The sequence below is a fragment of the Suncus etruscus genome, chromosome 9, assembly GCF_024139225.1.
Source record: "Suncus etruscus isolate mSunEtr1 chromosome 9, mSunEtr1.pri.cur, whole genome shotgun sequence".
Classification (NCBI taxonomy): Eukaryota; Metazoa; Chordata; class Mammalia; order Eulipotyphla; family Soricidae; genus Suncus; species Suncus etruscus.
In genome coordinates this window covers 101,561,987-101,581,265 of record NC_064856.1, presented here as the reverse complement: position 1 = coordinate 101,581,265, position 19,279 = coordinate 101,561,987, and the positions used below count along the sequence as shown (strand labels likewise).

The 19,279-nt window shown below is 47.6% G+C and overlaps 5 protein-coding genes across 7 annotated transcripts in view; 3 read left to right on the top strand and 2 right to left on the bottom strand.

Moving 5' to 3' along the window:
• The window catches only part of SSRP1 (structure specific recognition protein 1), a 1,220,984-nt gene that overhangs the window by 681,292 nt on the left and 520,413 nt on the right, over positions 1–19,279 (top strand). The gene's annotated exons all lie outside the window — the stretch shown is intronic.
• Positions 1–19,279, top strand: part of TIMM10 (translocase of inner mitochondrial membrane 10) — a 322,347-nt gene that overhangs the window by 7,068 nt on the left and 296,000 nt on the right. The window lies entirely within an intron of this gene.
• BTBD18 (BTB domain containing 18) lies at positions 516–12,705 on the top strand. Its single transcript, XM_049779616.1, has 2 exons — positions 516–639; positions 10,655–12,705. The coding sequence occupies exons 1-2, from the start codon at positions 516–518 to the stop codon at positions 12,703–12,705; spliced, it is 2,175 nt and encodes a 724-aa protein (XP_049635573.1).
• Positions 14,408–14,907, bottom strand: SELENOH (selenoprotein H). Its single transcript, XM_049779938.1, has 2 exons — positions 14,732–14,907; positions 14,408–14,654 (listed from the first exon to the last, which is right to left on the bottom strand). The coding sequence occupies exons 1-2, from the start codon at positions 14,851–14,853 to the stop codon at positions 14,408–14,410; spliced, it is 369 nt and encodes a 122-aa protein (XP_049635895.1). The 5' UTR covers positions 14,854–14,907.
• TMX2 (thioredoxin related transmembrane protein 2) overlaps positions 15,337–19,279 on the bottom strand; it is an 81,091-nt gene continuing 77,148 nt past the window's right edge. For 2 of the 3 annotated variants that reach the window (XM_049779878.1, XM_049779877.1), the window contains 4 exons: positions 19,075–19,181; positions 18,408–18,473; positions 18,192–18,321; positions 15,337–16,004 (listed from right to left, as the gene is read on the bottom strand). In XM_049779878.1, coding sequence (XP_049635835.1) covers positions 15,864–16,004; positions 18,192–18,321; positions 18,408–18,473; positions 19,075–19,181 — 444 coding nt within the window. In that variant the 3' untranslated portion in view covers positions 15,337–15,863. Of the gene's footprint in view, positions 16,005–18,191; positions 18,322–18,407; positions 18,474–19,074; positions 19,182–19,279 lie in introns of those variants that run through there. The other variant, XM_049779879.1, reaches the window with a different exon arrangement.

The window sequence follows — 19,279 nt, the reverse complement described above, 5'->3', positions numbered from 1 at the left end:
CTTACATGCAGCGAATCCAGGACCGATAGTGGTTCGAATCTCAGCTTTCCATATGGTCCCCCCAAGTCAGGAGTGATTTTTTGAGCATAGCGCTAGGAGTAACCCCTGAACGCCACCACTGGGTGTGTCTGAAAAACAAAAAACAAAAAAATAAAACAGCCCTATGAGACAAGTATTGTTGTCACTCCCATTTCATGGGGAGAAAAGTGAAATTAAGAAAAGTTAGGTAACTTGCCTGAGATTATGCAGTTTGGGCTAATAATAAAGTTGAGGTTCAAATCAAGGCTTATCTGTAATCTCCCACATATAATCACTACTATATTCTTTCTTGAGATACCCTTGGCACAATTTCTGGACTGATTGTTTCTCAAATCATACTATTATCTCTAAATTTCAGGACTCACCTGTTATTTCAAAGACAAAAAAACAAAAGCAAAGAATCTCTGGCTCTGAAATGTATTCTCTCACCACAGGAATCTCATTTGTGAAAACCTAAGGAGTTTGTTGAGACCAACATGTATACCCCTGCCAGTCCCAAAATCCTATATAGAAATCCTCGGTTCCTCCGCTTAGCTTTTCTTCAGCTTCATCATCAGCAACAGAGTGGTATGTTCTGTGATGTCCTTCTGCAGGCAGAAGGTAAGAGGCTAATAGGAAATCAGTTGAAAATTCACCATAGAATAAGAAAAAGGGAATATAGGTCGGGGTGGTGGTGGTGAACAATACCTTTTTGCCTTTGAGCATTCAAGCTATTTCTTAAAGAGCTGTTTCCTTCTAGGACCAATTCAAGAGTTTCAAGAATAAAAAACGAGACTGCTATTTTTCTCTTTAAAGTTAAACTATGGGCCAGAAAAATAGTACAGCACAGATAAGGCACCTTGCCTTGCCTTACATGCACCCAATGAAGGTTCAGTCCTTGACACTGCTTATGGTCCCCTGACATAGGCCAGGAGTGATCCCTGAACAGAGCTAGGATAGAGCCCTGAACACAGCTGGGTGTGATTCAAAAAACAAAAAAAGGTCTCAGGGACTATAGAAAGAGTTCAACAGGTTAAATGCACATGCAAGAGACCTGAGTTCATTCCCCAGCACTACCTGGTTCCCCAAGCATTGCCAGAATGACCCTAAGGGATAGAGTTAGGAATAGCCTCTGAATATCAATCACAAGTGTGACTCCATACACCAAAATAAAGCAAGAATGGGTCAAAGGGACAGTATAGTGGTTAAGGCACTTGTCTTGCACATGCAGAGTTGGCCCAGGTTTAATCCTTGGCATCCCATGTGGTCTCTCCAGCACTGCTAGGAGCCAGGTGCACCCCCCCCCAAAAAAAAAAACTAAATAAAACTAGGGGCCTGAGAGATAGTATATGACACCATTTCTTGCTTTCCATGCAGTCTATTTAGATTCTAGTTGTAGGGAGTGGTACTTAGCACCACAGGTCAGAGCCAGAGCTTAAGGTGGAAAATGGAGCCAGAGTGATAGCACATAGGTGGGCAACCCATATTTAATCACACACCACTCCCAGAAGTAATCTCTGAGCATAGAACGAAGAGTAAACTCTGGGGCTGGAGTGAAGGACAGTGAGCACTTACTTGTTTGCAGCCTACCCAGGTTTGATCCCCAGCATCCCATGTTCTTCCCCAAGCATGTTCAGAGTGATTGTTTAGTGTAGCATCAGAAGTAAGCTCTGAGCACAGCTTATTGTGTCAAAAAAAAAAAAAAAAAAAAAAAAGAGTAAGTCCTAAGCATAGCCAGGTAGTCTCCCTGGCACATAGCAAAAAAAAGTAGGAATATCAGGCCCAGAGAGATAGCACATACCTTGCAAGCAGCCAATCCAGGACCTAAGGTGGTTGGTTCGAATCCCAGTGTCCCATATGGTCCCCCGTGCCTGCCAGGAGCTATTTCTGAGCAGACAGCCAGGAGTAACCCCTGAGCACCGCCGGGTGTGGCCAAAAAAAAAAAAAAAGTAGGAATATCAAGTATATGGATTAACTTGTAGAGTACATGTCTAATATGTGTTAAGACTCTGTATTTGATTCCCAGCTCAAACCTCTAAGTTTCTCTAGGTGTGGCCTCCTATTAAAATTGAGGGCTGGGCAATAGGACGGTGAATATGGCACAAGATCAACTCAGGTTTAAACTCTGGCATCTCATGCTAGGAATGATTCCTGAGTGTAGTACCTCTGAGCTTCACCGGGTGTGGCCCCCAAACGAAAAAAAATTATCATCATTAAGGATCAAGTGGTGGAGGACATGCCTCCCATGCATGAAACCTAGATTTTTTTTTTTTTTTGGCTTTTGGGCCACACCCAGCGGTGCATGGTTTACTCCTGGCTCTGCACTCAGAAATTGCTCCTGTCAGGCTCGGGAGACTATATGGAATGCTGAGGGTCCATCCGGGTTAGCTACCTACAAGAAAGCCTAGAATTTTATCCATAACATAAGTAAATAAATGCCATAAAAATAAGTTAAAACCAGGGCTGGGAAGGTGGCGCTAGAGGTAAGGTGTCTGCCTTGCAAGCGCTAGCATAGGACGGACCTCGGTTCGATCCCCCAGCATCCCATATGGTCCCCCCAAGCCAGGGGGGATTTCTGAGCGCATAGCCAGGAATAACCCCTGAGCGTCAAAGGGGTGTGGCCCAAAAAAAAAAAAAAGAAAAAGAAAAAAAGGAAGTTAAAACTAATTGTAAAAGTTTTAAGTTTAAAAAGTCTGTAAAACATGAAGAATATGGTCTAAAGAGAGTTCAATGCCTGGGGCACATGCTTTCCATTCTGGAGTTTTGGTTTGAACACTGGCCACTGCATGGTCTCCAATTCTGCTGAGAGTAAACCCAAGCACAGTGCTGTTTTTCAAGAGTAGCCTTCCATCCTTATCTACAAAAATGGAGTAATATCTTTTTGTGTATGTGTGTGGTTTTTTGGGCCACACCTGGTGATGTTCAGGGGTTACTTCTGGCTATGCGCTCAGAAATCGCTCCTGGCTTGGGAGACCATATGGGACGCTGGGGGATTGAACCAAGGTCCTTCCTAGGTTAGCACTTGCAAGGCAGACCCCTTACCGCTAGCTCCACCTGTGCAGTAATATCTTAATGGAATTGTTCTGAAGATTGAGTTCATATAACTAAAGTGTTTAAAATTGCACTTAAAATGCTAAGCAGTATATGTGATAGATGATACCAGTTTTCCCATTTCTTTGCCAAACTGTTCCGTAATGTCAGCTTTTGTCTGTAAAGAGATGGCTTTTGTTGCTTGTTATTAGATCTAAAAGTATATATCTTATCTCTTTCCCTTTTCTCTTAACGCTTGAAATATTAACTCAACTAGGTAGAACATAATGGAAAAGACCAAAGACTAGGAGTCGGGACAACCTGAGTTTATTTCATTTTTGTGGTGCCGGAGATCAAACCCAAAGCATTAGAGATGAAAATCTGAATCTTAGAGGTGGGGAAAAAAATCTGAATCTTAGCTTTGTTAGTTAGTGACAAATAGGCAAGTGACATCTTAGTTTCTTCTTTTGTGAAGATATATTATGGTAATCATCACTGCACAGCACTTTACAGTCTGAAGAATACATCAAGTGTTTTTATTTGATTGTTATAACAGGTTTCTATGATTAGTAATGTATGGTTTCAGTTTACAGATGAGCAAGATGAGGCCTAGAGCCTTAAGTCCCTTGCTTGCCTATTCATTCTCTTACTAAGTGCAGTTACAGTTCCTTCTTTTAAATCAGTTTAAGCAAAAACAGGTCTACATTAATTATTGTGCGCAGGTACAAAGTACTAAATGGGCACACATTATATATGAAGACAGTATTCCTTCACGTAAAGAAATCCTGTGCGGAGGATACACTCAAGTAACCATTGTACTCATGTAATTTTGAAGTATATTAATAATAGGTTTCTTAAGTATAGACTGATAAAGGAGCACAAAGAGGACCATCCTTTATGATAGGAGGAAGTTAGAAGATGCAGGTCAAGATATCTTTGGAGTTAATAACCACTTAGGTGAGATCTAAAAGACAAACAGATGTAAGAGGAAATAGAGAAAGATTTTCCCAGGCAGAGATAACAGCATGTCCAGAACTCTAGAAGCATGAGCAGGGATTTGTAACTGGTTCCTTAGGGCTAGACTGCAATGAGTGTGGACCAAAGGTTTGAGAAATTAGTAGCAGTCATATTTTATATCTGTTGATAAACAAGAAAGATAGAGAATAGACCTATATATCAATAGATGTGACAAATACAGAGAAATTAATAAGTCATATAAGGTCTAAACATTAGGCAAAGGAAATTAGTCTTTTTTGTTTGTTTTGGTTTTTGGATAACACCTGGCAGTGCTCAAGGGTTACTGCTGACTACTCAGGAATCATTCCTGGTGGTCCTCAGGGGACCATATGGGATGCCAGGGATTGAACCTGGGTCAGCCATGTGCAAGGCAAGCACCCTACCCACTGTACTGGGAAGTATGTCTTATGCTCTGGATACGGTCTAGCAGGAGAGTCTTTGGGTTCAGTAGCCAAAGGGAAGAGAGTGGCAACGAGTAGAGGGACAGGATTCATTTGTCCTCAGCACAGGGAGCTGGCTTGTTCTTGTTTATGTTTTGTTGTGTGTGTTTGGGTAGAAATGTTTCAAGAAGGGGAGCTGGATAGTACAGCATGTAAGGCATTTTGCTTGGCATGCATCCTAAACAGGTTTGATCCCCAGTTCCCCATTATGGGACTCCAAGCCCTGCCAGGCATGATCCCTGAGCACAGAGCCAGGAGGAAGCCCTGAGTACCACCATGTGTGACCCAAAATGGATAAATAGTGCATAGAAACAGCACTTAAGCTGCAGGAGAATTGCTGGATGACATTTGGCAGGGGAGGGTGTGGGCCACCGTGTTCAATGCTCAGGATCACTCAGTTATTGGGCATCATGTAGTTCAAATGGAATGCAAAGTAATTCTGTGGTTCTTATGCAGGGCAAGCACTTTAATCTCTTTAGTCCAAGAATCCTCCGTGTGTGTGTGTGTGTGTGTGTGTGTGTGTGTGTGTGTGTGTGTGTGTGTGTTTTAAGTTTTTTGTTTGTTTTTTGGTTTTTGAGTTACACTTGGCAGTGCTCAGGGTTACTTCTGGCTCTACGCTCAGAAATTGCAGAAGTTGGAGAGATAGCACAGCGGCAGGACATTTGCCTTGCATGTAGCTGATCCAGGATGGATGGTGGTTCGATCCCGGCATCCCATATGGTCCCCCGTGCCTGCCAGGAACAACTTCTGAGTACAGAGCCAGGAGTAACCCCTGAGCGCCAGGTGTGACCCAAAAGCCAAAAAAAAAAAAAAAAAGGAAAAGGAAAAGAAATTGCCTCTGGCAGTCATGGGGGTGTCAGGAATTGAACCCGGGTCTCTCCTGGGTTGGCCGCATGCAAAGCAAATGCCCTACAGCTATACTATATCTCCAGTCCCAAGTATCATTATTTTATGTAAAGAAATGTACTTAGAGAAAAGTGAGGGGCCAGAGAGATAGCATGGAAGTAGGGTGTTTGCCTTAATCCAGAAGGACTGTGGTTCGAATCCCAGCATTCTATATGGTACACAGTGCCTGTTAGGGGTAATTCTGAACACAGAGTCAGGAGTAACCCCTGAGTGCTGCCGGGTGTGACCCAAAAACCCACACATCCCCCCCAAAAAAGAGAAAAGTGAGGGGAAGAGAAAGATACAGATACATCTTTAAGAGACAATACAATTGATGATGTGGAAAGGGCACGCATCCCAGGTTGAGGTACGAGTCGATTTCAAAGGTGCAGGGAGATTCAGTCCCTGAGTAGGTTTTGGTTCCATCTAGGAGACTGATTTGTAATCCATAGAGAGCAAATGGTGACCTGTTCCTTGATGATAGAAACATATAACTTGAGAGTCAGAGTGATGGTATGGTGGGTTGGGCGGTTGCTTTGCATGCAGCCAACCAGGATTTGATCTTCACAACCTATCTGGTCCCTTGAGCACTGCTAGGAGTAATTTCTGAATACAAAGCTAGAAGTAATCCCTCAGCATCAGTGGATGTGGCCCCAAAGCAAACAAAAAAGAAAATATATGGGGCCAAGCAACAGCACAGTGGTAAGGTGTTTGCCTTGCACGTGGCCAACACAGGATCCTGGTTCCAATCTTGGCATCCCATGTGGTCCCCTGTATGGCCTGCCAGGAGCGACTTTTTTTTTTTTTTTTTTTTTGGTTTTTGGGTCACACCCGGCAGTGCTCAGGGGTTACTCCTGGCTCTATGCTCAGAAATCGCTCCTGGCAGGCCATACAGGGGACCTTCTGCAATGAAAGGCAAATGCCTTACCTCTATGCTATCTCTCTGGCCCCCTTTTTTTTTTTTTTTTTGGTATTTTTTTGTTTGTTTGTTTGTTTGTTTGCGACTTCTGAGCCAGGATTAACTCCTGAGTGCAGTCAGGTGTGACCCCAAAACAAAACAAAACAAAACAAAACAAAAGAAATATATTTATGAATTATTGAAAAAAATTTACAAGAGGTTAGAACAGTAGTACAGAAGGTAGGACGTTTGACTTACACATACATTAACTGAATTCAGTCCCTGGTACCCCATATAATACTCTGAACTCTGCCAGGAGTAATTCCTGAGTATACAGCCAATAGTAACCCCCAGAACAACTGAGTGTGCCCTTCAAAAAAACAAAAACAGAAACGAATAGAAAATTTACAAAACTTGCTGACATTAAAGAAAAACTAAGATTCCCTCAATTCAAATCTTATGTTACTTACCATGTAATTATAGGAATATTAGTAAACTATGCCATAATTTACTCATTAAAACAATAAAAAACAATAAGTGAAGAATAAATAAATGAATGTTCATATGACTCGAAACAATGCTCATATGACTTAGAACAATGCTCGGAAACAATGACTTGAGATATGATCTTTTACTTTGGGCGAGGGTTTGGGCCACACCTGGTAGTGCTCAAGATTCACTCTTGGCTCTGCAATCAGGAATTACTCTTAATTTAATTTAATTTCAAAACCTTTTATTTTATTTTTTAAATCTAAATTCTTTATTTAAGCACCATGATTACAAACACAATTGTAGTTGGGTTTCAGTCATTAACAGAACACCTCCCTTCACCAGTGCAACATTCCCACCACCAGTGCCCCCCTCCCTCCTTCCCATCCCTTGCCTGTATTCGAGACAGGCATTTTACTGCAGTTATTTTTTTTTTCAAAGTTTAATAAGTTTTTTTTTTTCCTTTAAGGATAAGTGTTAAAAAAAAATACAGGGCTGGAGAGATAGCATGGAGGTCAGGCAGAAGGTCGGTGGTTCGAATCCCAGCATCCCATATGGTCCTCTGAGTCTGCCAGGAGCGATTTCTGAGCACAGAGCCAGGAGTAACCCCTGAGCACTACTGGGTGTGACCCAATAACAACAACAACAACAAAAATATGATAGTAACGGTGTGAGAGTGGCAATCACCGTAGTTTGCATAGGCCCAGCAAAATATGAGGAAAGCAGAAAGAAAAAAAAAACCTTGGCCTAGGGCCCAGAGAGATAGAACAGCAGCATTTGCCTTGTAAGCAGCCGATCCAGGACCAAAGGTGGTTGGTTCGAATCCCGGTGTCCCATATGGTCCCCCGTGCCTGCCAGGAGCTATTTCTGAGTAGACAGCCAGGAGTAACCCCTGAGCAACGCCGGGTGTGGCCCAAAAACAAAAACAAAAAAAAAAAGCCTTGGCCTAAATACAAGGAAACCTCACCCCTGAAGTTTTCTGGCATAAGACCAACTCCAGGCATACCAGGCTGCCCAACCCGAGTCATTCTCTGTGGTCCTGGAGAAACTTTTTCCGCACATTAGCTGTTGTTGGTGTCAGGTTCCTGTAGTTAAAGATTCTGGTTTCTATGCATTTCCTTCATCGAAGTCAGGCTGATGTGGAGTGTCCTCTAGTTTCACCTTACCATTAGATATGAAGAGCCCTGCCCTGAAAGCAGGTTGTTGCTGTTGCTAAGTCATCTGGGTGTTAAGAAAGCACTCTTTGGGGCCGGGCGGTGGCGCTGGAGGTAAGGTGCCTGCCTTGCCTGCGCTAGCCTAGGATGGACCAAGGTTCGATCCCCCGGCGTCCCATATGGTCCCCCAAGAAGCCAGGAGCAACTTCTGAGCGCATAGCCAGGAGTAACCCCTGAGCGTCACAGGGTGTGGCCCAAAAACCAAAAAAAAAAAAAAAGAAAGCACTCTTTGGAGTAACTTAATGTCAGAGCAGCGGTAGGGTCTTCCCTGGTAGAAGTTTGCTTCCTGGTAATGTCATAGACAATTGTGGTTGTTTCCATAGATCAGGGATCTCAAACTCAATTTACCTGGAGGCCACAGGAGGCCAAGTCAGGGTGAGGCAGGGCTGCATAAGGGATTTCGCTTACCGAATATTCGTAATAAAAAATCTCATTAGTGGGGGAGGTAAGGCGTATGCCTTTCATGCAGGAGGTCATTGGTTCGAATGCCGGCGTCCCATATGGTCCCCCATGCCTGCCAGGAGCAATTTCTGAGCGTGAAGTCAGGAATAACCCCTGAGCACTGCCGGGTGTGACCCAAAAACCAAAAAAAAAAAAAAAAAAAATCTTATTAGTAAAGAAAAAAATCGCATTAAACATTTGCATACCCCAAACAGAACTGCTTGGGGTATGCTAATGTTTAATGCGATTTTTTTCTTACTAATGCGATTTTTATTGTGATTATTCGGTAAGCGAATAATTGCAAATGCTGCGATATTTGAAGGCTGGCCATGGGCCACAAAATGTTGTACGGAGGGCTGCAAACGGCCCGAGACCACGAGTTTGAGACCCCTGCCATAGATGGTATCTATGGTTCAGGGGTATATGGACAATGCCCATTCTTCTGAGGCCTGAGCCAAGTCATTATGCCAATGTTCAAGGTATAAGGCCTAACTGCATTACAAAATTTGTGTTCCTTTCTCTATTAGATAAGAACTTGTTTGCATATGTAATATTTTCCCATTTTAATGTGCCTATAAAAAGAACAATGCCACAAGGTATTATTGGTGCACCAGGGGGCCAAGGGAACAAGTCCAACATTCCCCGTAACTTGGTTCTAACATGAATTCTAAACAGAGAGACTCTTCTTATTTATTTTTATTTTGTTTTGTTTTTTTGGGTCACACCTGGCAGCACGCAGGGGGTGACTCCTGGCTCTATGCTCAGAAATCACTCCTGGGGGACCATTTGGGATGTCAGAATTCTATTTCTCTCACTCACTACCATTGTCATGATAGTTGTCAGTGTAGTTATTTCTCTAACTGCACTCACCACCCTTTGTGGTAAGCTTCATATTGTGGGTCAGTCCTCCCAGCCCTCATCTCTATTGCCTCTGGGTATTATTACAATAATGTCTTTTCTTTTTCTTCTTTTTTTTTTTTTTTTTTTGGTTTTTGGGCCACACCCCGAGGTGCTCAGGGCTTACTTCTGGCTGTCTGCTCAGAAATAGCTCTTGGCAGGCATGGGGGACCTAATGGGACACCGGGATTTGAACCAACCACCTTTGGTCCTTATTTTTCTTAAATCCCATAGATGAGTGAGACTATTCTGTCTCTCCTGACTTATTTCACTCAGCATAATAGTTTCCATGTCCATCCATGTATAGGAAAATTTCATGACTTCATTTTATCTGATGGCTGCATAGTATTCCATTGTCTAAATGTAGGAATTACTCGGGTTCAGGGGATCATCTGAGGTATCTGAGATTGAACTCAGATTGGCTGTAAATAAGGCAAGCTCCCTACCCTTAGTACGCCATTGTACTCTATCACATTGGCCCCCTACTGGCAAACTTTGAACCATTTTTAACCACCTAATTTTTGAGGGTTTCTGTTTGATTTTTGGGCCATATGATTCTAAGGGGTTACACTTAGGGCTTTGCACTCAAGGTTCACTCCTCAGGAGCTTATACTTTAGGGGCAGGAGTAATATATAGTATATAAGTATAGTGCTTGCCTTTCACTGCCCTCAGTTTTATTTGGTTTGGGGGCCAAATCCAGCAATGCTCAGAGGACAGTATGGATTCTAGAGATTAAACTAGGTTGGGGGACCAGATAGCACAGCAGTAGGGTGTTTGCCTTGCATGCAGCCAACTGGATGGACAGTGGTTTGATTCCTGGCATCTCGTATGGCTCTCCAACCTGCCAGGGGTGATTTCTGAGCAGAGCCAGGAATTACCCTTGAGTGCTGCTGGATATGACCCAAACCAAATCAAACAAAAAAAACTAGGTTGACTGCCTGAGTCAAGCCTTACCCACTGTTCTCTCCCCCCCACCTCAGTTTAATCTTTTTTTGGTTTTTGGGCCAAATGCTCAGGGGTCACTCCTGGCTGTCTGCTCAGAAATAGCTCCTGGCAGGCACGGGGGACCATATGGGACACTGGGATTCGAACCAACCACCTTTGGTCCTGGATCAACTGCTTGCAAGGCAAATGCCTCTGTGCTATCTCTCGGGGCCCAGTTTAATCTTAATCTCATCACCAGAAGCAGTAAATTTTAAAAAAGAAAAAGAAGTTTTGTTTTGTTTTGAGAGCAGTGGCAGCACATTTGGGTGGTGATGTCTGTTTAGTCCCTGCACGTGTCGGTCTGTCTGCACGAGATGATAGTGTTTGGATTTCTCTCTAGGTGAGGCAGTCCCAGCCCATTGTTGCATCCTGTCTGCCTGTAGCCCCTTCTTTACAGAGCGTCTGGAGCGGGAGAGGCCAGCTCAGGATCGGAAGGTGGTGCTGGAGCTGGAAGGCCTGAAGATCAGGACACTTAGGAAGCTGGTGGACTTTTTCTATACCTCAGAAATGGAAGTGTCTCAAGAAGAAGCCCAGGATGTGCTGTCAGCTGCCCGGCAACTCCGTGTATCTGAGCTCGAATCCCTTCAGCTACAGGGTGGGAAGCTGGTCAAGGCTCCACAGGGCCGCAGACTAAATCGGGAGTGCTTACAATCACCAAGTACCACACCCATCTCTACCAGGGTTGTGGCGTCCAGCCACCACCCTCAAACTCCACTGCCTGTTCCCCCGACTCCCTGTCCTCTTGGGACAATGAGGTTGAAACCCTTGGGGAAGGACGAGGGGCCCCGGGAGAAGAGCAATCAACAGAGCGTGGAGAACCTGTCAAGAGCTCATTTACTCAAGAAGGCCAGAGCCTGCCCAGCTCCACAGGAAAAGGACAGGTCACCACCAAGCCACAGTCTGGCACTGAAAGAGAACAAGAGCGATGTCACCCTTGGTCCAACAGCATCTTCTCTGCGTAGCTTGTACCCTGCAGTGGATGAACGGCTCCTGCCCAGAAAAATCCGGCTGAGCCGTGCAAAGCCATCTCCTGATGTGTGTCCGGCCAAGGCTTCCAACATCTCAAGTGGACCCATCCCAGTGACAACAGCCCCAACAGCCCAGACAGTCCCCAGCCGGCGACTTTGGCGACAGAAGAGCATAAAGAAAGAAGTGACAGAGAACAAGCCAGTCTCAAGGACAGATAGTCCGCTACCAAGCACCCCGTGCACTTCTGGGGGGAACAAAAAGCAGAGCCCCGAAGTCAGATCCCACAACTCAGACTCTGCAGAGGAAGGGCAGGTGGGGAGAGTCAAACTCAGAAAGACTGTCAATGGGACCTGCTGGGAGGTAGTGCAGGAGCCTCCACAAACCAGCCCTGAGGCACCAGTATCCAGAGACTCAATAGAGTCTCCAGGGACTCCACCTTCCTCTGTTAATGAGCAAATGTCACCCCCTAGACTAGACCCATGTCAGGACTCACCCATGTGCAACAGGCTGCAAGACATTCTTCTCTCTGCCAGCTGCTCCCCTGATCGCCGAGTGGCAAAGTGTGCGTTCGGGTCCAGTCCAGGACTGGGAGGGAAGGAGGCTGGCATGGCCATTGACTGCCAAGACCCTTACATGTTTGACCAGAGCCTGCTTGGGCAGCCCTGTGAGGCTGAGGAGTACCGAATCACTACTACTGCTGCCACCAGTGAGCTGGAGAAGATCTTGGACTTCATGCTCTGTGGCTCAGACATTGAAGCTCCCATAGGGTCGTTGGAGAGTCCTGAGGCTGAGGGCTGCAGAACCCCTAGTTACCATCTGACTGAAAGAGGAAAAGACTGGATTGAAAGCGAAGAATGGTGTTTGCCAGACATGGAACTCTGGTCCTCCGAGCTCACAGGACTGGAGAAGGAACCTGTCAGTGAGAGCAAAGAGCCAATGGAGCCCTTTAGCCCCCTTGTCATGCCCACAGAGAACAAAGAGCCAAATGGCCCCCCGAGCCCCTTTGTCGTGACCTCTGAGGGGAGTGAAGCGGCAGTGCTTTCAGTGGGAGGTTCTTGGATTCCAGATCTAGAAATTACCAGCTCCCTGCCACTCGCTGGCCAGAGAAACAAACCTCTTCCTATTGAATCCCCTGACCCTGTTCAAAGGTCCGATGAAGACCCTTCACCTCTCTGTTCCAGTTGGGTGGAGACAGGATTGCAAGTGTCCATAACTATGGACGAGATCCTACACCCCACCCCAGAGGCAGACACAGAGGTAGTTGGCAACTCAGAGTTGGTCAAACTTCCCGCCAGCCCAGAAGAGGAAGAGATTGATGTGATGGACTGGACATCAGCAGGGGGGCTGGAGCCCACCACATTTCCTTCCGTCTGGCCTGACCCTTCCTCCGAGTCAGAAACAGAGATAGACATACTAACATAGTGGAGTGGGAAGGGCAGGACAGGCACTGGGGAGTGGGAAATGTTGACCAGCCAAATTGTCTGGCAGAGGCTGGCACATACCGTCTCAGCCTGGGACAGGTATACCCCTGGCTTATCTCCAAATCCCCTTCCTTTCTCCCCAAGCTTTGGGTGCCAGGCAGATGTAATACCATACAGAGAAAATTATGCATGCAAACCGTCTTATTTCCTTGTCCATTTTTCCAGTTAGTAACAAGTGAATAAAACTGTGTTCCCTAAGAGCCAAGGCCTGGATACCTAGGATTCCCATCTAGTTAATTACCATTCAAGAAGAGTTGATAGATCACCTCCTATGATTAAGGTTTTTGTGTAAAATACTTAAAGCAGCACCGAGGTACAAGTAGTAACGTGATGTCTGGCACCAAATGTATCATTGCCATTATCGGGAATTTAGCAAAACATCTGCAGAGGCCATCACTTCTAATAAGTGAATTAAAAATTTTTTCAATAAAAATTTTTAATCTTTTCCTCCTCATTCTCTATCACATTTTCCCAGAGTTAGGAGTTATAGCGCTGGTGAATTTTGAAAGGTAAGACTATGAGACCGGCTTAGTCCATCTCTAACCATGAGATTAAGTTCTTAGTACTCAAATTCTTTATTTGAACTTTTATTAAACAAACCAAATCCAAGACTCTTTCAGTGCCATACTAAAGGGTTTCCACACACGTGAGCTGTCATTTCTGGAGGGAAAGAAACTCGGCTTCAGGCACATGACTGAAATTTGGTCATGTTCCGTCATCAATGTTCCAACATCAGAAGAGAAAGCTGTGAATATAAGGGGGGAATGATTAGAGAAGAGAGTTGGGCAGTCAAACAGTTGAGCAAAACGTAACACCTCTACCCTTAGCATTTATTTGTTTAGGGTTTTGGGTCACACCCGGTAGCACGCAGGGGGTTGGTTGCTCCTGGCAGGGCCAGGGGACCCTATGGGATGCCGGGGTTCGAACCCTGTCTGTCCTTCAGCATGCCAGGTAAATGCCCTAGCTCCATGTTATCCCTCCGGCCACCCTTAGTACTTATTTTTTAACTTTGGCTGCACCCAGTGATGTTTGGAGAGACCACCTGGGTTGCTGGAAATGGAACCTGGGTTGGCCACACGCAAGGCAAGTGCCCCTCACGGCCCCAATCGCTGGCTCTCAAGACGTCCAATGCCTGCCTACATGCCCAAGCCCCGAAGAAAAGCACTGACACCTCGGTCAGACTCTTGTGACCCAGGAGTCGGTGTGCCGGCATCCCAGGCTATTCACACGCCAGTGAAGATGAGCACGCAAGAAAGCCACCCAAGTAAGCAGTTTGCCAGTAAAAGTTAAAAGGGGACTTTCTCGAAAATGCATGACACTTTTCCACTAAAGGAAACAGTCGCATTTACGACCAGAATCTACTGACTCAAGACACAGGAGAAGCAATGGGAATGTGGCAAAGGTACCCCCAGGGCCATTAACTGAACCTTTAAAGCACAGACTTGCGCAGGCTCGGACAGTGAGCGCAAGGCAGAGCCCGTTGGTAGCGAGTCCAGGAAACCAACCAATCGGCCCGTTCCGGGAACAAAGCGCGCGCGCGAGCTGAACGCGCCACGTGGGCTTCCGGCCACAGCACCCCGTCTCCCGCCCTCCGGCCCCGCGCCGACCTGAGTTGAGGCGCGGCGAGGCGTCCTTCCGAGCCCCTAGGCCAGGTGCTTCCGGAGCGCCGCCACCACCTCCTGGGGCTCCGGGAACTTGAGCCTGCGCGGGGGCCCCCTCTGGAGGCCGGCCCAGAGCTCGGCGCGGCCGCCGTCCGGGCGCAGCAGCGTCACCTCGAAGCTGCCCCTGCGCGGCTTGGCGGGGTTCACCTGCAGCGCCAGCCCCGGGGCCTCCTGGCGCAGCGCCTGGCTCAGGGCCGCGGCGTGGCGCCCGTACACGCGTCAGCTGGTGCTGGGGGAGAAGAGGGCAGAGCCGTGAGCCACAGAGCCCGGACCCAGCCCGCGCCCCGCCGCGCCCCGCCTGCTCACCAGTGCTCGATGACCACCGTGGGCTCCGCCACCCGCTGCGGCTCCGCGCCCGCTCTCTCCTGCTTCTCGGCCGGCGCCGCCTCCGCCGCCTCGGTCTTCCGCTTCCTCCCGCGGGGAGCCATCGCGCGCCGAGCTCCGATCCGCGGCCCGAAGCCCCGCTCGCTCGCTCAAGCCGGAGCGCGGCGCACGCGGCCTGGGGGCGGGGCCTTCCGGCGCAGCGGCGCGGGAAGATCCGGATCCCGCCTGGGGGCGGGCCCACGGGCAGGCCGGCCAATAGCGGCCCTCGGCGCCGCCCGCCCGCCTTCCCCCCGCCGACCAATCCCAGGCCTTCCCCGCTCCTCACGGGGGGCGGAGTTAGGAGCCGCCGAGTTCGAAGTGAGACTGAGCGGGACCCAACCCACCTCTGGGTCGCTCAGCTGGCCGGATTCGCGCGGTCGACACCACACAGGCGCAGTCAGATGCAAATCCCAGTTTCTTTATTATGGAAAACCACCAACCGGTGCGGGGCCAAGGCTGGGAGGCAAACGGAAGCCCGGTCCCTCCCAGGAGGCCTCAGCCCGGGCACCCACCACCACCGGGTAGAACACCGCACATCTCCAGTCCCCGGCCCCTCAGTCGCCGTAAAACTGGGGGTCTTCTCAATACGATCTTCACTTAGAAAACTGGCTGCTCCCCGGGACCAGTGACCACGAAAGGCATATGCTTTTTTTGAGGAAGGCCACAGATCATGCCGTAAGGGCCTAAGGAAGCCATCAAACTGGGAAGGGGAAGTTCTTAGTGCGGACTCGCTCCTAGCATCTTATGGCGGGCTGCGTCTAATCTACGTCGGCTGGCACCACGTTGCATCCACCAAGGGAGAAGGAGAGCAACGGAGTAGAGAGGGATGTGAGTGGGGACACAGTGGCCCAAGCTTGGAGCACTCCCTTCTCCATCAAGTGAGATCACTCCCTGCCTCCAAATAGTTGGCCACGGCAGCAGAACTTTCCAGGAGGATGCTGACGCCTCCTTAAAATCAGAAGCAGGGAAAATATAAATAAAACACCCAAGGCCTCAGGCAGTGTTTGTGGTTACTGAAATGCGCGAGGACCTCCAAGGTGCCTAGGATTGACAGAACACCGCCAAGGCGGGGATCTTATTTGTCCTTCTTGCTCTCCCCATCTGTCACCGCGCGGGGGGTCTCTGGCTGCTCCTCAGGAATATTATCTCCGGTCTTGGATAGCTTCTTGGCTCGCTGATACAATTCATTCAAGTTGAATTCTCGGATCACATTCTCCTGCACAGAACAGATGCAGACATCAGGGCTCCGGTTGGAAAGGAGAATTCAAACACTGAGAATTAAGAAGTATTTAGATACAGTCTAGGAAAAGATCAAAACCAGAGACAAGTATCTTAAGGGGGCCAGAGAAATAGCACAGGCATTTTATCTTGCACACTGCCGACCCAGGACAGACCTGGGTTTGATTCCCCACATCCCATTATGGTCCCCCTGAGCTTGCCAGGAGCGACTTCTGAGCACTTCCGGGTGTGGCCCAAAAACAAACAGCAGTAAAAAAGAAATATTCTGGGGCTGGTGAGATGGCACTAGAGGTAAGGTGTCTGCCTTGCAAGCGCTAGCCAAGGAAGTACTACGGTTCGATCCCCCGGCATCCCATATGGTCCCCCCAAGCCAGGGGCAATTTCTGACCGCTTAGCCAGGAGTAACCCCTGAGCATCAAACGGGTGTGGCCCAAAAAACCAAAAAAATAAATAATTCTAGGGCAGGAGCACATGTTTTCCAAACTGGAGGCTGGGAGCTCCAATCTTTTGTTTTTGTTTTTTGTGGTTTTTGGGTAGAACCCGGCAGTGCTCATGGGATACTCCTGGCTTCATGTTCAGAAATTGCTCCTGGCAGGCACGGGGGACCATATAGGACTCCGGGATTCAAAGCAATGACCTTTTGCATAAGGCAAATGCCTTACCTCCATGCTATCTCTCTGGCCCCGGGAGTTCCATTCTTTACACTACATAATCCCCTGAGCCAGAAGCAACTTGGGGGAAAAAAAGAAAAGGAAAGACAAATACTCTGGGAGCCAGAGAAATAGTGGAGTGCATAAGGTTCAATTCTTGGTACCACATAGAGCCCCTAAGGCTGCCAGGAATGATCCCTGAGCACAAAGCCAGGAGTATGTATGGTCTGAGCACCACTGAGTGTGGCCAAGAAATGAAAGGAAAATAACTTAATTCTTGGAAATCTTAAATAATATTAAGTATGTTTATCAGTTGCCAATCACTATGTCAAGGCAGAGGGGGACGATTCAAATGGATGGAGCACAAGCTTGCATGCTGAAGTGTGAGGTTCACTCACAAGTACCATGATTCCCTCAAACATGCTAGGAGTGGGCCCCAACCATAGTTGAGTGTGGCCCAAACACCCATCCCACTCCCAAATTATGACTACACTATTTTTTTTGGGGGGGAGTCACGCCCAGCATCGCTCAGGGGTTACTCCTGGCTCTATGTTCAGAAATCACTCCTGGCAGGCTCGGGGGACCATATGGGATGCCGGGATTCGAACCAATGATCTGCATGAAAGGCAAGTGCCTTACCTCCATGCTATCTCTCCAGCCCACCATGACTACACTATTTTATGTAGTCTGAAAACTTCTTTTTTTTTTTTTTTTTTTTTGGTTTTTGGACCACGCCCGGCAGCACTCAAGGGTTATTCTTGGTACTGCGCTCAGAAGTTGTTCTTGGCAGGCTTGTGGGACCATATGGGGTGCCAGGGATCAAACCTGGGTTGGCCATCTGCAAGGCAAATGCCCTACCTCTGTCACTCCAGCTATCATTCCAGCCCTATAGCCTGAAAAACTTGACTGTGAAACAAGTATCACTGTCTCCAATTTATTGCTAAGGAGCAATAAACTACAGACACAAGAGCCCTGAAACAGAATTTCCCTCCTAGTCAGTAAGAGAGGCATAATAAAAACTGGCTCAAAAGGCTAGAGTGAAACTCTGCATGCAGGAGACCCAAGTTCACTCCTCAACACCCCACGGTTCTCCCAACTCTCCAGTAAGAGTAACAAATCTAGCAACCCTCTGGGTGTGACCCAAAAAAAAACAAAGATGGGGAGTGGGTGGGTTTGGGGCCACACTTAGCTGTGATCAGGAGCTAACTACTGGCTCTGAATTCAGGGAGCACTCCTGACTGAGCATAAGGGACTGTCTGTGGTACTAAGGGATCGAACCCGGGTCTGCCGCACACAGAACAAACACCCTACCGCTATACAACCACTCCAGCCCAAGAAACAAAGTTGTTTTTTTGTTTGCTGGGTAAATTAAAGAGCGAGATCTAATTATTAGTCCATATTCTGGAAGCCAGAAAAGTAAGCAAGTGGCCATGCTAGGACCCCCCCTAGTGCCCACTCCAATGCCCAACCCCTGCTCTATGCCCTTTCCCCAGACTTTGCTCACTGTCTTATACCTCAGAGAAAGTCCAAGAGACCGCTCGTCCTTTCTTGTCAATCTGTGGCCGCCGCATGACTTCTTTGCCACCTTGAAATAGGATCAAGGTGGGCAGCTGCTTGGTGAGAGGCGAAGTGCTCACTTTGTACCTAAGAGACCGGGCAAGGCCACTGTGAAGACGACTGAGGGCATCGCTCAGAGTGATTCCGCCCAGTGGCTCTGCCCAAGTCCTTACCGCTTGCTCACGTCAGTGTACCGGCCAACATCCACCTTCCCAAAATTGAGCCCAGTGCAGTTGTACCTGGAAATGTTGTTTAGCATAGTTAGAGAGAGAATGGATCAAAGTGAAGTGGGAATACAGATTATCTGGGGCGAAAGAGAGAGCCTGTGGTTACAATGGGCAATATGAAGGTCAAAAAACAATGAAAGGGCACCAGAGACTCAGGATAGCTTGGCAGTGTGCTTGCCTTGCATGTGGTTGACCCAGGTTTGATCTTGGCACCCCCATCTGGTCTCCCAATCCCTGCCAAGAGTGAATCTTTTGTTCTTTTTCTTTTCTTTCTCTCTTCCTTCGTTCCCTTTCCCTTCCTTCTTTCTTTCTTCTCTCTCCTTTCTCCCTCCCTCCCTCCCTCCCTCCTGGCTCTGCACTCGGAAATCACTCCTGGCAGGTGAGGGGTACTATATGGGATGGAAGGATTGAACCCAGGTCAGTCCCAGGTCAGCTGCATGCAAGGCAAACATCCTATCACTCAGGCACCAACAGGAGTGATTCTTGAGTGCAGAGCCAGGAGTTAGCCATGAATGTGTGAGCCTTTGGATGTGGCCCAAAACAAAACAAAATAAAATTGAAAAGGGTGGAAAGTCAGCTCAACATTCTTTTTCCCTCCCTTTGCACTACTCACTTAAGGGAGAGGTCGGAGTAGATAGGAGCGAATGATTGGCAGTCATTAGACCAATTGGCAAAGAACTCCACAATCCAGGTGACCCTCTTGTCCCGCTCCAGCTCTTCCTGCCATGCATAGGAAAGGAAGAGTAAGCCAGCTTATAGGGCTCCCAACATTCAGCCTGATTTAGAACCAGATGAAGTTTAGGGATGAGTTCAGGGAT

Excerpts from the sequence above, each read along its gene's own strand:
- BTBD18 (XM_049779616.1), top strand. The coding sequence starts at position 516 with ATGTATACCCCTGCCAGTCCCAAAATCCTATATAGAAATCCTCGGTTC. Across the intron at positions 640-10,654 it reads TGTCCTTCTGCAGGCAGAAG|GTGAGGCAGTCCCAGCCCAT; the intron begins GTAAGAGGCTAA and ends ATTTCTCTCTAG.